General features: G+C 40.5%; 1 protein-coding gene across 1 annotated transcript in view; it reads left to right on the forward strand.

Moving 5' to 3' along the window:
* The window catches only part of slc30a5 (solute carrier family 30 member 5), a 29,017-nt gene that overhangs the window by 9,742 nt on the left and 4,592 nt on the right, over positions 1–14,683 (forward strand). Inside the window, exons 9-14 of the mRNA XM_062031583.1 lie at positions 4,324–4,612; positions 9,286–9,494; positions 9,645–9,802; positions 9,869–9,998; positions 12,105–12,363; positions 12,442–12,668. Of these exons, the coding sequence (XP_061887567.1) occupies positions 4,324–4,612; positions 9,286–9,494; positions 9,645–9,802; positions 9,869–9,998; positions 12,105–12,363; positions 12,442–12,668 (1,272 nt within the window). The remainder of the gene's footprint in view (positions 1–4,323; positions 4,613–9,285; positions 9,495–9,644; positions 9,803–9,868; positions 9,999–12,104; positions 12,364–12,441; positions 12,669–14,683) is intronic.

Genomic DNA, 14,683 nt, shown 5'->3' on the forward strand with positions numbered 1-14,683 from the left:
ACATTTAAATAGGACTTTTACACAGAGATATCCGATCATGGCCGATATTTGCCTTTTTTAACTGATCGGCGATCGACTAAAAGCTCCAGAGACCAGCCAATTTTTATCACAGCTGTGTACCAGTGTTTACGTACTAAAGATTGTACTCATATGGTTTTATTCCTTTAAAAATGATGCACTCTCTGGGAGATACAATTATATTTTCATATTCTTGTTACACATATCCAGGAGTTGCATGAATTGCTAAGCATGCTACACACACACATACACACACACACACACACACAGCATGATGACACAAAAAGCTAACTGCTAAAGCTTTAAAGGCCTACTGAAATGAATTTTTTTTATTTAAACGGGGATAGCAGATCTATTCTATGTGTCATACTTGATAATTTCGCGATATTGCCATATTTTTGTTGAAAGGATTTAGTATAGAACAACGACGATAAAGATTGCAACTTTTGGTATCTGATAAAAAAAAGGCTTGCACCTACCGGAAGTAGCGTGACGTAGTCAGTTGAACATATACGCAAAGTTCCCTATTGTTTACAATGATGGCCGCATGAAGTGAGAGAGATTCGGACCGAGAAAGCGACAATTTCCCCATTAATTTGAGCGAGGATGAAAGATTTGTGGATGAGTAAAGTGCAAGTGAAGGACTAGTGGGGAGTTGAAGCTATTCAGATAGGGAAGATGCTGTGAGAGCCGGGGGTGACCTGATATTCAGCTGGGAATGACTACAACAGTAAATAAACACAAGACATATATATACTCTATTAGCCACAACACAACCAGGCTTATATTTAATATGCCACAAATTAATCCTGCATAAAAACACCTGCGTGTTTGTTATGCTAGCTCCTAGCTCCTCTGCTAGCTCCTAGCTCCATAGAACACGCCAATACAATTCAAACACCTGATCAACACACACAATCACTCAGCCCAAAAGACCGTTTACCTAACCCAAGGTTCATAAAGCTTATATATTTTTAAAAAGTTACGTACGTGACGCGCACATACGGTCAAGTTATCGAATGTTTAGCAGCCAAGGCTGCATACTCACGGTACCTGATATTCAGCTGGGAATGACTACAACAGTAAATAAACACAAGACATATATATACTCTATTAGCCACAACACAACCAGGCTTATATTTAATATGCCACAAATTAATCCTGCATAATAACACCTGCGTGTTTGTTATGCTAGCTCCTAGCTCCTCTGCTAGCTCCTAGCTCCATAGAACACGCCAATACAATTCAAACACCTGATCAACACACACAATCACTCAGCCCAAAAGACCGTTCACCTAACCCAAGGTTCATAAAGCTTATGTATTTTTAAAAAGTTACGTACGTGACGCGCACGTACGGTACGGTACGTGTTATGCTAGCTCCTAGCTCCTCTGCTAGCTCCTAGCTGCATAGAACACGCCAATACAATTCAAACACATGATCAACACACACAATCACTCAGCCCAAAAGACCGTTCACCTAACCCAAGGTTCATAAAGCTTATATATTTTAAAAAAGTTACGTACATACGCAAAAAAAAGCCAAAGCTGCATACTCACAGTAGCACGTCTGCGTCTTTGTCATCCAAATCAAAGTAATCCTGGTAAGAGTCTGTGTTGTCCCAGTTCTCTACAGGCGTCTGTGTATCCAAGTCAAAAGTCCTCCTGGTTAGAGTCTCTGTTATCCGAGTTCTTCCATCTTGACTGCATCTTTCGGGAATGTAAACAAAGAAGCGCCGGCTGTGTACTGTTGTGGCTGACTACGTTCGAAAAATACGTCCATTTCGCACCGACAACTTTCTTCTTTGCTTGCTCGGCTTCCTACTCCATAATGCAATGAACATGATTGAAACAGATTCACGAACACAGATGTCCAGAATACTGTGGAATTATGAAATGAAAACAGAGCTTTTTCGTATTGGCTTCAATGTGGAAGGCATACCCGTGTTCGCCGGTCTACGTCACGCGCATACGTCATCCTCAGAGGCGTTTCGAACGGGAAGTTTAGCGGCAAATTTAAAATGTCACTTTATAAGTTAACCCGGCCGTATTGGCATGTGTTATAATGTTAAGATTTCATCATTGATATATAAACTATCAGACTGCGTGGTCGGTAGTAGTGGGTTTCAGTAGGCCTTTAATGTTAAGTAAGGGTGAGCAATCCAAATGTCAATACTATCGATACCTAGTATGGTACCCGTATATAACTGATACTAGAGTGCTTACATCAATGTTCTTGTTATTACAAAATCATCAGGGTTTCCCCTTAATGTAGTTGAATGTGGCGCGCCGCCATGGCAGTTTTATTACCGCCACACCTTAAAATGGTTGTTGTTATTTTTTTACTTAAAACACATAAGTAATATAAGATATTGTAGCCTTATGTTACTTATTTGTTTTAAGTAAAAAAATTAAAAAAAAGTAATATGCACGGTGGCAGAGGGGTTAGTGCGTCTTCCTCACAATATGAAGGTCCTGAGTAGTCCTGGGTTCAATCCCGGGCTCTGGATCTTTCTGTGTGGAGTTTGCATGTCCTCCCTGTGACTGTGTGGGTTCCCTCCGGGTACTCCGGCTTCCTCCCACCTCCAAAAGACATGCACCTGGGGATAGGTTGATTGGCAACACTAAATTGGCCCTAGTGTGTGAATGTGAGTGTGAATGTTGTCTGTCTATCTGTGTTGGCCCTGTGATGAGGTGGCGACTTGTCCAGGGTGTACCCCGCCTTCCGCCCGATTGTAGCTGAGATAGGCTCTAGCGCCCCCCGCGACCCCGAAGGGAATAAGCGGTAGAAAATGGATGGATGAGTGGATGGAGATATTGTAGCCCCCAGAAGAAATCAGACCAAGTATGACGCTATTTTTTAAATGTTATTACCAATATTATGATAACAAACGGCACAATTCCAACAGGTTTTACCTCCCGTGCAAACTCTTTCGTCTCCGTGCTTCCCCAGACACTTTCAGGCACAGACGGTGTGTTTGCAAACATATGAAAAACTGACATAAAGTCCAAATCACACGAACATAAAAACATTAACACCAGCTGGTCGTTACAGTATGAATTTATATATATATATAGCTTATTATTTTTGACCACTCCTCTTGACAAAATTGGTGCAGTTCAGCTAAATTTGTTGGTTTTCTGACATGGACTTGTTTCTTCAGCATTGTCCACACGTTGAAGTCAGGACTTTGGGAAGGCTATTCTAAAACCTTAATTCTAGCCTGATTTAGCCATTCCTTTACCACTTTTGACGTGTGTTCGGGGTCGTTGTCCTGTTGGAACACCCAACTGCACCCAAGACCCAACCTCCGGGCTGATGATATTAGGTTGTCCTGAAGAATTTGGAGGTAATCCTCCTTTTTTATTGTCCCATTTACTCTCAGTAAAGCACCAGTTCCATTGGCAGCAAAACAGGCCCAGAGCATAATACTACCACAACCATGCTTGACGGTAGGGATGGTGTTCCTGGGATTAAAGGCAGTATAATACTACCACAACCATGCTTGACGGTAGGATTGGTGTTCCTGGGATTAAAGGCCTCACCTATTCTCCTCCAAACATATTGCTAGGTATTGTGGCCAAACAGCTCAATTTTTGTTTCATCTGACATTACATGGACAAAGATAAGACCTTCTGGAGGAAAGTTCTGTGGTCAGATGAAACAAAAATTGAGCTGTTTGGCCACAATACCCAGCAATATGTTTGGAGGAGAAAAGGCCTTTAACATTTTTTAGACCTTTTAAGGAAATATAATATGTCATCAGAGCAAATTATGCAAATTATTTGATGACGTCATGGTGACGCCGCTCATAGCCACAGGTATCTTGGCAGTCTCGGGGAAACCTTGATAATGTTTTGGTCGTTTTTGTTATTGTTTACAAACTCAGAGAGTAAGTCTCTGGATAAAGGAAGGCTTTCAGGGCAAAACCCAAATTATCTAAATGGAAGTCAGTAGTAGTTTTTATTTAGTTATTGTGGACGAGGCATTTTATTCTGTTAAAAAAATGTATGTAGCATTTAATACCACAAATTTAATACATCGTCTAATTTACAACAATACTAACATGTTCTACATTTAATAAGATAAGCCTTATAAAATGTGTTATTGTGTTTACTTAGTTACTTGCTATTAAACATTTTCACTTCTATAATCTATTTTCAAAGTATTGGATCGGGACTCGAAATCAGATCGTAGGCCAAAAATGTTGATCACGACATCTCTACTTTTACCTGCTTCATTTAAAGTGACATTGAAAACAGTTTCTATCTTTGTGGATCTCTCTCTCTCTCTCCATCTGAGCAGAGTAAAGTAGAGTCGTGGTCCTCTCTCATCCTGCCTTTCGTCATGATCATCCTCTCCGTGGTCATCCTCCAGTTTTACGTGGAAGCCATCTGCAGTGCAAAAATGGAGGTGCAGCGGTGCGCCCGATACGGCGCCATCGCTCTCTTCTCCAGCTCCCTGCTACTCGCCAACTTTTGGACCCACCCGCTGACAGACCAGTTGCGCTCTATGAGCAAACCGCTCCAGGAGAGCAGCACAGAACATGTGCTCTCTGGAGGGGTGCTGGTCAGTGCCATCTTCTTCATCATGTGTAAGTAGTACACTTGATCCTGAACAAAGACATTCTAATGAGTTCTTCTTTTCTTCTTTATTTATTTCACACACAACTTGTTCCCATAAAGTAGGCGTGTCTAAAGTTTACACAGTAGGCCATTTACTAAAAAAAAACCTAGTGATTTGATTGTCAGACTTGAACTAAATGTAGATATGCTAAAAGGTTAAACATATGACATATAATTATGTATGATATAATATTTAATATGTATGCATTTAAAGAAGACACAGCATGTCATTCTTTATTGCTGACAAATTATTATATCTTTTATTGATTATATCAAAATAAAAGTATACAAATAATTGAATAAATCTAATAATAATAATAATGATTGTTAACATCTCAACTTTATCACATAACATTGATCCTGATGCTTTATTGTTTCAACTTTTGTTGTTTTTTTAGTTATCGTAATTTCCGGGCTATATAGAGCACTGGTATTTAAATATTACTGTATAATAATAACTTTCTTTTTTAAATATATACCGGTGCGTAAGATTTTGTAAATGTTTATTTACATATCTTATTTGTTCCAAACGGTGCCTGTCATACGACAGTAAAACGGCTGATCCAACAAAACAGAAGTCATCGTCATAGACCTGTTAGTTGTGGAAGTCAGCTTTACAATCAGCTAAACAAAGTTAATAACTCCACGGTGACGTTTTAGTAAATTTATTAAACTGAAACAATATAAAAAGAATGCTATTGTAAGTTAATCATACTAACACAGACACATGTAAACGTGTTAGCATATTCGCTAATACTAACGACTGTAGCTTGATTACATTACGATTGCACGTGCAAACATGCAGGAAAACACTCCTACAGACATCACACATGGGACGGCTCAGTAAGTATGAATTATTTTAGTTGTTTTGTAAAACTTACAAACGTTGCTTGGAGAGATGACTGAAGAATCACTTCCAGCAGAAACACTATAGACGACTAATAGACGAAACAGGATAAACAGTATGTTCCGGCTCAAGGCGTGAAACGGGAAGTAATTTTTTCAACCAGTAGGAGTGAACTCGTTCAAAAAAATGGCACCATAGCACACACAATAACACACCTTTTCAGTGTTTGTTGGTGTTTCATGAAAATTATTTGTTGAATACAAAACATTATGGCTGTTAGCGAAGAAAAATACATAAATTATCCACATTGTTTTATAAGCTGCAGGGTTAAAAGCATAGGAAAAAAGTAGCGCCTTTTAATCCAGAAAAAAACTTATAAAGTATTTAGTTTTTATAATGTGCTGCAGTGAATAAATAAAACATTTTTTTAATAGCGGTGTCACGATTTATTATTTATATGGATACTGGTCCGATATCAACAAAAAATGTATGGTATTATATGTGCTTACATGTAAAATGTGTGAAATAATCCCTGGTACCAGCAGCATGGTTACTTGTGCAAAGCTAGACAGCCAGTCAACATCTAAATGTCCTCCGATAAGCACACAAAGTTGGTCTTTTCTTGTATTTTAGTCCAATTATTTAAAAAAGGTAAACATGTAGGCTATAGGCTACTAGGAGCTAGCAGCTACACAACAACTAAGCACACACTAACACACAAGCTAGACATATGTAATAAGTGTCCATAAATGAACATTATTGCAGTGTCGTACATCACATTTGTCAATTTCAAGTCTCTGAGGCAAAAGCTTATTAGAAAGTATCTAGTAACAAATGGAAGTAGCGTGACGTCGCAGGTTGAATGGCTCCTCACATTTCCCCATTGTTTACACCAGCAGCGAGAGCGATTCGGACTGAGAAAGCGACGATTACCCCATTAATTTGAGCGAGGATGAAAGATTCGTGGATGAGGAACGTGAGAGTGAAGGACTAGAGTGCAGTGCAGGACTTTCTTTTTTCGCTCTGACTGTAACTTAGGTACAAGGGCTCATTGGATTTCACACTTTCTCCTTTTTCTATTGTGGATCACGGATTTGTATTTTAAACCACCTCGGATACTATATCCTCTTGAAAATGAGAGTCGAGAACGCGAAATGGACATTCACAGTGACTTTTATCCCCACGACAATACATCGGTGAAGCACTTTAGCTACAGAGCTAAGGTGATAGCATCGGGCTTAACTGCAGATAGAAACAAAAGAAATAAGCCCCTGCCTGGAAGGATAGACAGAAGATCAACAATACTATTAAACCCTGGACCTGTAACTACACGGTTAATGCTTTCCAGCCTGGCGGAGCTTAACAATGCTGTTGCTAACGACGCTATTGAAGCTAACTTAGCTACGGGACCTCACAGAGCTATGCTAAAAACATTAGCTATCCACCTACGCCAGCCCTCATCTGCTCATCAACACCCGTGCTCACCTGCGTTCCAGCGATCGACGGCGTGACGAAGGACTTCACCCGATCATCGATGCGGTCGGCGGCTAGCGTCGGATAGCGTGTCTGCTATCCAAGTCAAAGTCCTCCTGGTTGTGTTGCTGCAGCCAGCCGCTAATACACCGATCCCACCTACAGCTTTCTTCTTTGCAGTCTCCATTGTTCATTAAACAAATTGCAAAAGATTCACCAACACAGATGTCCAGAATACTGTGGAATTTTGCGATGAAAACAGAGCTTTTTGTATTGGGATACAATGTGTCCCAATACTTCCGCTTCAACCATTGACGTCACGCGCAAACGTCATCATATCTAGACGTTTTCAACCGGAAGTTTCCCGAGAAATTTAAAATTGCACTTTATAAGTTAACCCGGCCGTATTGGCATGTGTTGCAATGTGAAGATTTCATCATTGATATATAAACTATCAGACTGCGTGGTCGGTAGTAGTGGGTTTCAGTAGGCCTTTAACTTAATGAACTATTGTACAGGTAAGTATAGCCAAAAAAACGAATTACTCCTGCACTACTGTAAATATGTGATGTATTACATTGTAATTGAATTGTTTTCATGTTCGAAATAAACTGACCTGAACTAAATACAATTTAAAGACTGCATACGTCCATTTCAGATGGTAAATAATAAATAGGTTAATATTTTTAGTACATACCATTCTACTATTTCCTAATAATTTGTCTCAAAATAAACTTTTTTTAACACATAGAAACATCTTAATCTGATTGTTTGGCTTTTGAAAAATCAGGTTAACACACCTTGATTATGCGATTAGAAACTAGTTTTCTCTGGCATGCAGGCGTTAACAGTGTGCTAATCTCTGTGGAGGACCTACAAGTCGCCCTTCACTACATTATTTACTAGCAAAGAAGAACAAGCCGGTGGTTGAGTGAGGAGGAACTGTTTACGCCAACAAGCATACAAAGTAAATATAAAGAATCTGTAGTAAGTCGATGTATGATATAAAAACATACCCGTTTAATAAGTGCCAGGATTTCTCAAAGAAGACACTTTGAATTAACATGACGCTGTCACATCCTTGATGGAGGAGAGACTGGTAGAGAAAACCTCCAAACAGACGTATTTTGACACTAGAACCTGTCTGTATACACAATGAAATTGATAGTAGACAACAACAATTAATAGCGATACACATTACTACAAAACAGCATTGACTTCATTTAGTCAGATGATCCACTACAACATTGTTGTTCAAATGTATTTAGTGATTTAAAAATGTAACGTCCATGTACAACAATTCAGATAACGTCATTAACATGTAAACCAGCAATTAAAAATTAACTGCGTAGTTTGTATAAATAGTAAATTGTCAAAGCAGTTAAGTTAAAGTACCAATGATTGTCACACACACACTAGGTGTGGTGAAATTTGTCCTCTGCATTTGACCCATCCCCTTGTTCACCCCCTGGGAGGTGAGGAGAGCAGTGGGCAGCAGCGGTGCCACGCCCGGGAATCATTTTTGTTGATTTAACCCCCAATTTCAACCCTTGATGCTAAGTGCCAAGCAGGGAGGTAATGGGTCCCATTTTTATAGTCTTTGGTATGACTCGGCCGGGGTTTGAACTCACAACCTACCGATCTCAGGGCGGACACTCTAAGTGTTGATATGTGTTTGTTGCCGTAGATGTACTGTAGGTAAGGCCTTATATGATCACTTAGAGCAGAGAGGCACACATTGTATGGCCAGCAGTTGCATTAGAGATAGAGCATGAAAACTGGGACTTCACATGTAGGTGTGAAAATAGAAGAAACCAAATTATTTCAGAAATCAAACCAATTTAGTTCATGGAAACGTATTGACTGTTTTCTCTTTGACTAATTTCACTTGATCAAACCTTCTTAACATTCCACACTACAAAATAATGACGATTTGTATGATTCCTGCTGATACCGTATCAGATCAATATCCATTTGGGCCAATACTCAAGGCTCCAATATCGTTATTGTATCGGAGGTCCCTTTTTTCACCCCAAATACTTTATACAGTGTTGCTCTAAAACCTTGAAATACTGTAGTTTAAGTAACATTTTAAATATGCTGCTGCTGTTAATAGTTAAAAAGTCTGATGAGAACATGTTTTTTTAAAACATATTTTTCACTCCATTTTAAAGTGTATGATCACTAGTGAATATGTATACATGTAAAATCCTGAAAACAGTGAAATTATGGACCACATTTCCTTGTTATGGTATATTTATATGCGAGGTTGGTGCTCAGTCAGCGCTTTGAAGAGTTACTGTCTTTATTCTTCCCACGCAGCGTCCAGTATTCTGTCATCACCATCAAAAAAAGGTCACAAGGGCACCTTAGTGGGTTACTCCCCTGAAGGGACACCATTGTACAACTTCATGGGTGACGCCTTGCAGCACACATCCCAGTCGCTACCACGCTTCATTAAAGACTCCTTGAAACAGATCCTGGAGGAGTACGACTCAAGACAGATCTTCTACTTCCTGTGTCTCAACTTGGTATGTTGATGTTTGGATTCATACATGTTGTCATACGAAACATCAGGCATTACAACGTTCTGCTCTATTTATGCAGTGAATGTGTTTTTCTTTAGTTTTGAATAATTAAGTGCTGTCAGAATTGTTTACGTGAGGATCTTTGTGTTCCAGGCGTTCACCTTTGTGGAGCTCTTTTATGGCGTTTGGACAAACAGTCTTGGGCTGATCTCAGATGGCTTCCACATGTTGTTTGACTGCTCCGCTTTAGTCCTCGGCCTGTTTGCCGCCCTCATGACTCGCTGGAAAGCCACCAGGATATTCTCCTACGGGTAAAATGTGGAGTTATTTTTCGAACTCAATGTACATAAATTGATAATCTGTGCTTGTTTCTCCAGTTATGGTCGTGTAGAAATCCTTTCTGGGTTCATCAATGGCCTGTTCCTGATGGTCATCGCTTTCTTTGTCTTCATGGAGTCTGTCACCCGTTTAGTGGACCCTCCTAACATAAACACAGACATGCTGACTGTGAGTCAAGTGCTTTCCCATCTTCTTGTGAAAGCTTCTTCACAAACACGTTCGTGTTGTTGTTGCATTCATTAGATGTTTCCTCAACAATGTGCAGACACAAATCTACACTCAGTCATTTTTATTTCCACTCAGCCAGCTCGAGTGTTTTGTGTACATGCTCAGCATTGATGCCTATTCCCACAATATAAACTGTATCAAGCCTCACGAAGAAATGTATTCAGTAAGCAGCCGCAGTTTAGTCTAACAAAAATACACAATAGAAACATCTTAGATTCTAATAGCGTGATCTTTTATGGCCGTTGTAGTCTTAAATTTCCCTTTCGTCTCATTAGAGGCGTACCAAGCCGATGATGATATTGGTCCGATACAAGCAAGTATCAGATGATATCAGCTTGCTTGTAAAATGTGTGATACAATCTCTGTTAGAAGCAGTCCTGCAGTGTGTTGTACTTGTGCAGAGCCAGTTAACATCTAAATGTCCTCCAACAAGCACACATGGTTGGTCTTTTCTTGTATGTTAGTCAAGTTATTGACAAAAGTTACACATAATAGGCTATAGGCTACTAGGAGCTTAGCAGTTACACAACAACATAGCACACAAGCTCGTGTCCATAATTGAACAATATTCAAAGATCATTTTTTGTCAATTTTCCATACCTGCAAGACATACTGAGGTATTGCATTCTAAAACAGCACATTTGTCAATATAAACAAGTGTCAAATAATTATAGTTTTATATTACTTACGCTAGAGACTGGGTGATATGTACCAAAACCTATATCATGGCCTTTTTAGTTCGAATGGCGGTATACGGTATATACTCATATTTTTTAAAAAAAACCCGCAGATAATTTGTGTTGTAGGCAGTAATGTGTTGTTTATTTTTACAGAGTAATTAGTTAGCCGTTACTATGTCAGAGCAGTTTTAATTCATTTTGTTCATTAACGTTAGGTTTTTAGCCTCACGCTTGTGCGCGGGGATAGATGGAGCTTCTATTCGCTTACTGCAGTGAAAGCCGCTGGCTCTTAAGTTTAAAACTACTTTTCAGCCACCCAGCCGCTATACTACAGTAGCCTAGTTTGCACAGGCTATGGGGAGAGGCACTTTCAAGCCGAGTTGTGGCAATTTGACACACCTAACGAGCAGCAGAGAGGAGCTATCGTAAGCTGCTGTGCTAAGTAGCTTACAACTTTGTAAACAACATAAACAGATGAGATTAGTGATAAAGTCGCTACAAGGAGAGATACATTCTCAAGCAAATTGATGTGTGTGTAAATAAAGCTGTAGTCGTTCACCAATAGCCAAATGCAGTCGCTGACTAAAGCATTGCATCACTCAGGAGTCGAGAATCGGCGCGGGGGAGCCATCCATCCATCCATTTGTCTACTGATTGTCCCTTACGGGGTCGCGGGGGTGCCGGAGCCTATCCTAGCTGCATTCGGTCGGAAGTAAAGATAGATAGAGACAGGAAATAAGACGAGAGACAATTGTCACAAAATAAACCACATTAAGCAACAACAGTAATGGTCCTCTTCAGCCTCGTCGTCGTCGGCCTCACTAGCAACAATAACCAGCAGAAAATGTGGAAGTGCAATAGTGCTCTTGCTGGCCAAACCTCCAGAAGCAAGGAGTAGCAACCACAGGGTATGGAGGGAAATAAAGACAATAAGAGAGAAGTTCGTAACATACTACATCGATAGACAGATAACTACAGTCTACTTACTCTGCAAACAGTGACTTTCTGTTCACTTTCAAGTACACTTCAAAATAAAAGCATGGCAATAATAACCTGGATTCTACCAAAGTTTGTAAGAAATGTCTGCGATTAGTTTTAATTGGAGTCAAAATTACTGCACCAGCTCTGCTAAATACTTAACCTAAAATAAAACAATGCACAAATTGAGAAGAATAATGTGCTGTAGCTTAAAAGTATTTGATTATCATTTATTAAATTAGTTGTGTTTAGGTTGACATAGACAACCAATCTAAAAGGCTTAGACGTAAACACCTTTTATATTGTAAACAGTCTGACCTCTGCTTGGTGTTATTTATTTATTTAATTAATTTCTTTATTATATTTTTTTGCTTGGTGTTTCTTATAGCCCGTGTCTGTTGGCGGCTTGTTGGTCAACCTTGTGGGAATCTGCGCCTTCAGCCATGCTCACTCCCACGGTGGAAAAAGTTGCTCCACGCACGACCACGGACATTCACACCATGGACACTCCCATGGCGAGCACGGCCATGGAGGCCACGGCCACGCTCATGGAGGCCACGCTCATGGAGGACACGGACATGGCGGACACGGACATGGCGGACATGGACATTCCCACAGTTCAGGGGGCATGAATGCCAACATGAGAGGTGGTGGAACTGTGTATATAAAATAACATTTGAGTATCCAGAAGCTAAATGTAATTATTGTTCCTGTCGTCTTCTCAGGCGTCTACCTTCATGTCCTGGCTGACACGCTGGGCAGCGTTGGAGTCATTATCTCCACCATCCTCATTCGTCAGTTTGGCTGGTTGATCGCTGACCCCATCTGTTCCCTCTTCATCGCCACACTCATCTTCCTCAGTGTGATCCCTCTGCTCAAAGACGCTTGTGAGGTTCTACTGCTGAGAACTCCTCCTGAGAATGAGAAGGACCTGAACAATGCTCTAGAGAAGGTGAGAACTAGAGTGAGTGTGTAGAACTGTGACTAGAGTATACTAGACTCCTTCAGCCCATTAGAAGTTGTGACTCGTGTACACTGGACTCCATTAGAAGTTGTGACTACAGAGTAGAGATGTCGGGGCCGATATTATCGGCCGATAAATGCTTTAAAGGCCTACTGAAATGATTTTTTTTTATTTAAACGGGAATAGGAGATCCATTCTATGTGTCATACTTGATCATTTCGCGATATTGCCATATTTTTGCTGAAAGGATTTAGTAGAGAAAATCGACGATAAAGTTCGCAACTTTTGCTCGCTGATAAAAAAAAGCCTTGCCTGTACCGGAAGTAGCATGACGTCACAGGAGGTAATATTCCTCACAATTTTCCTTTGTTTACAATGGAGCGAGAGAGATTTGGAGCGACAAAGCGACGATTACCCCATTAATTTGAGCGAGGATGAAAGATTCGTGGATGAGGAACGTTAGAGTGAAGAACTAGAGGCAGTGCAGGACATATCTTTTTTCGCTCTGACCGTAACTTAGGTACAAGCTGGCTCATTTGATTCCACACTCTCTCCTTTTTCTATTGTGGATCACGGATTTGTATTTTAAACCACCTCGGATACTATATCCTCTTGAAAATGAGAGTCGAGCACGCGAAATGGACATTCAAAGTGACTTTTATCTCCACGACAATACATCGGTGACACACTTAGCTACTGAGCTAACGTGATAGCATCATTCTCAAATGCAGATAGAAACAAAATACATAAATCCCTGACTGGAAGGATAGACAGAAGATCAACAATATTATTAAACCATGTACATGTAACTACACGGTTAATAATTCTCAGCCTGGTAAAGCTTAACAATGCTGTTGCTAACGACGCTAAGGCTAATTTAGCAACTTAGCAACCGGACCTCACAGAGCTATGATAAAAACATTAGCGCTCCACCTACGCCAGCCAGCCCTCATCTGCCCATTCATCAGCCCTCATCTGCCCATCAACAGCCGTGCTCACCTGCGTTCCAGCGATCGACGGCGCGACGAAGGACTTCATCCGTGGGTTTGGCGGCTAGCATCGGCTAGGCGTCTGCTAAGTCCTTGTTGTGTTGCTACAGCCAGCCGCTAATACACCGATCGATCCCACCTACAACGTTCTTCTTTGCAGCCTCCATTGTTCATTAAACAAATTGCAAAAGATTCACCAACACAGATGTCCAGAATACTGTGGAATTATGAAATGAAAACAGAGCTTGTTGTATAGGATTCTCCGGGCTCCGAATACTTCCCTTGTCCTCGTGACGTCACACGCATACGTCAGCATAATAAAACGTTTTTAACAGGAAGTGTGGCGGGAAATTTAGAATTGCACTTTATAAGTTAACCCGGCCGTATTGGCATGTGTTGCAATGTTAAGATTTCATCATTGATATATAAACTATCAGACTGTGTGGTCGGTAGTAGTGGGTTTCAGTAGGCCTTTTAAAATGTAATATCGTAAAATATCGGTATCAGTTTCAAAAAGTAAAACTAATGACTTTTTAAAACGCCGCTGTACGGAGCGGTACATATCCGGTAAAACACGGACGTAGGGGAGGTACAGAGCAGATGCGTCTCTCAGTCAGCAGCCCCTCCCCTCTCCCACACACAACACAGGAGTTGACGACTGCAGCATGAGAGGTTTACTGGCGACGCTTGATGACTTCATCAAACCGCCGCGAGCGGAGCATAACAACAACAAGAGTGTGTTGTTGCCAGTACTGTAGCCATGGCTAACAAGTGAGCTCGCTCTGTGACTGACTAACGACACCATGTCTATGGTTTGGGATTATTTTAAAGTGTGTCTGACGGATACAAAACTGGCAATTTGCAATGACTGCAAAAATTGGTTATGCGAGCAATTTGATCTCCCACCTCTTCAAGAATCATAAGGAGATGCACGATGAATACAAGCGGAAGATGGATGAAAAGCAAACACCGAAAAAAAGTAGTAGCACACAGTTGTCGCTTAAAGACTCCGCC

This window comes from Entelurus aequoreus, linkage group LG21, assembly GCF_033978785.1.
Source record: "Entelurus aequoreus isolate RoL-2023_Sb linkage group LG21, RoL_Eaeq_v1.1, whole genome shotgun sequence".
Classification (NCBI taxonomy): Eukaryota; Metazoa; Chordata; class Actinopteri; order Syngnathiformes; family Syngnathidae; genus Entelurus; species Entelurus aequoreus.